Here is a 1,280-nt window from a genome sequence, read left to right on the forward strand (position 1 = left end):
AAAAAAAAAAAAAAACAACCAAACCAAATAAACAAAATAACACAGCAGGTACATTTTTATCTGTGATTTCATAGAACTGTTTAGTTTATGATATGAAAATAATTTAGTTGGTCTGTGCATAATATGAACAGAGATACTTACGCAGTTCTCCAGCTGCATTGCGTCCACCAACTGCATACAGATATCCTTTGAGGGCACTTAAGTGGAAGAAGGTGCGCTTTTCATTTAAAGATGCAACTTGCATCCATCTATTATATCGAGGATCAAATCTGAACACTGTATCGACTGCTGTTTTTCCTTTTGTGTCATAATTACTCTGTCCTCCAACAACATAGAGGAAGTTTCCAATGACAGCAATGCCATGTTGGTACCTTGGGGCATCCATGGGAGCTAGGGATCGCCATTCGCGGGCCTTTTCATCATACATGCGCAGTTCTTTACTGACAACCAGCTGCTGTCTCAGCACTCCTCCTAGTGTAACCAAGTGAGTGGTGTCAGACCTAATGGCAGTCCTGTCTGACTGCATAACCGGCTGCATATATGGCATCATTTGATAATTGCTGGCTTCCAAAAGCAAATTCACACATGTATTGTCAGTTCTCATGAAATCTACTGTTTGCACATAATTAATGAGCTCCTGTGGTGTCATCAATGGAAAACGGATGTTCTTCATTAATTTTGCAGCAAAGTCCATCCGGGGCTCTTCCAGGCGAAGCCAGCGACAGGTAGCTTTAAAGAGCTCGAGTTCAGTGCAATGCTTAAGGCTATTACTGGAAAGCACAAAGGCAAGACGCTCAAAAGGGAGTTTCAAGAACTCCCCAGTGCTCAGCAATGCAGGGAAATTCTTTAAGACAAAACTATTGACATATTTATCCACTTCTGTCAGATTATAGGTGTTTGCAATTCGCCCAACTTCAACACAATTGTCTAAAGTGACCTATTAAGCAAATAAAAGATTAGGACATGATTACTCTCTTGAAACACACATCTCCTTCACATAAATACCCACTCTCCAACAAGACTGAATTATGCTTTTTAATGTTCATGGAGATGGAAAGATTTCCTACCCTAAAGATTTTTATCTAAATGTATCAATAATCTAAAAAGAATACACAAAGCACCTTTACCTAATTCTGGTTGACAAAGAAAATGATCAGTCAGGTTAAGAGTTATTGGGGCTGGCGAGATGGCTCAGTGGTCTAAAGCACCTACTTAGAACAAGCTCCGTAAAGCACAGGGACTGTGGTTCAATCCCCCAGCACCACATGCCAGCCAGCCCC

At 40.8% G+C, this 1,280-nt stretch overlaps 1 protein-coding gene across 3 annotated transcripts in view; it reads right to left on the bottom strand.

The window, feature by feature from the left end:
* The window catches only part of Klhl13 (kelch like family member 13), a 260,780-nt gene that overhangs the window by 12,416 nt on the left and 247,084 nt on the right, over positions 1-1,280 (bottom strand). For all 3 annotated transcript variants that reach the window (XM_004645684.2, XM_023706031.1, XM_004645683.2), the window contains one exon: positions 142-937. In XM_004645684.2, the coding sequence (XP_004645741.1) occupies positions 142-937 (796 nt within the window). The remainder of the gene's footprint in view (positions 1-141; positions 938-1,280) is intronic.

The sequence above is a fragment of the Octodon degus genome, unplaced genomic scaffold (genome assembly GCF_000260255.1).
Source record: "Octodon degus isolate 3935 unplaced genomic scaffold, OctDeg1.0 scaffold00236, whole genome shotgun sequence".
In the NCBI taxonomy this organism is placed as follows: Eukaryota; Metazoa; Chordata; class Mammalia; order Rodentia; family Octodontidae; genus Octodon; species Octodon degus.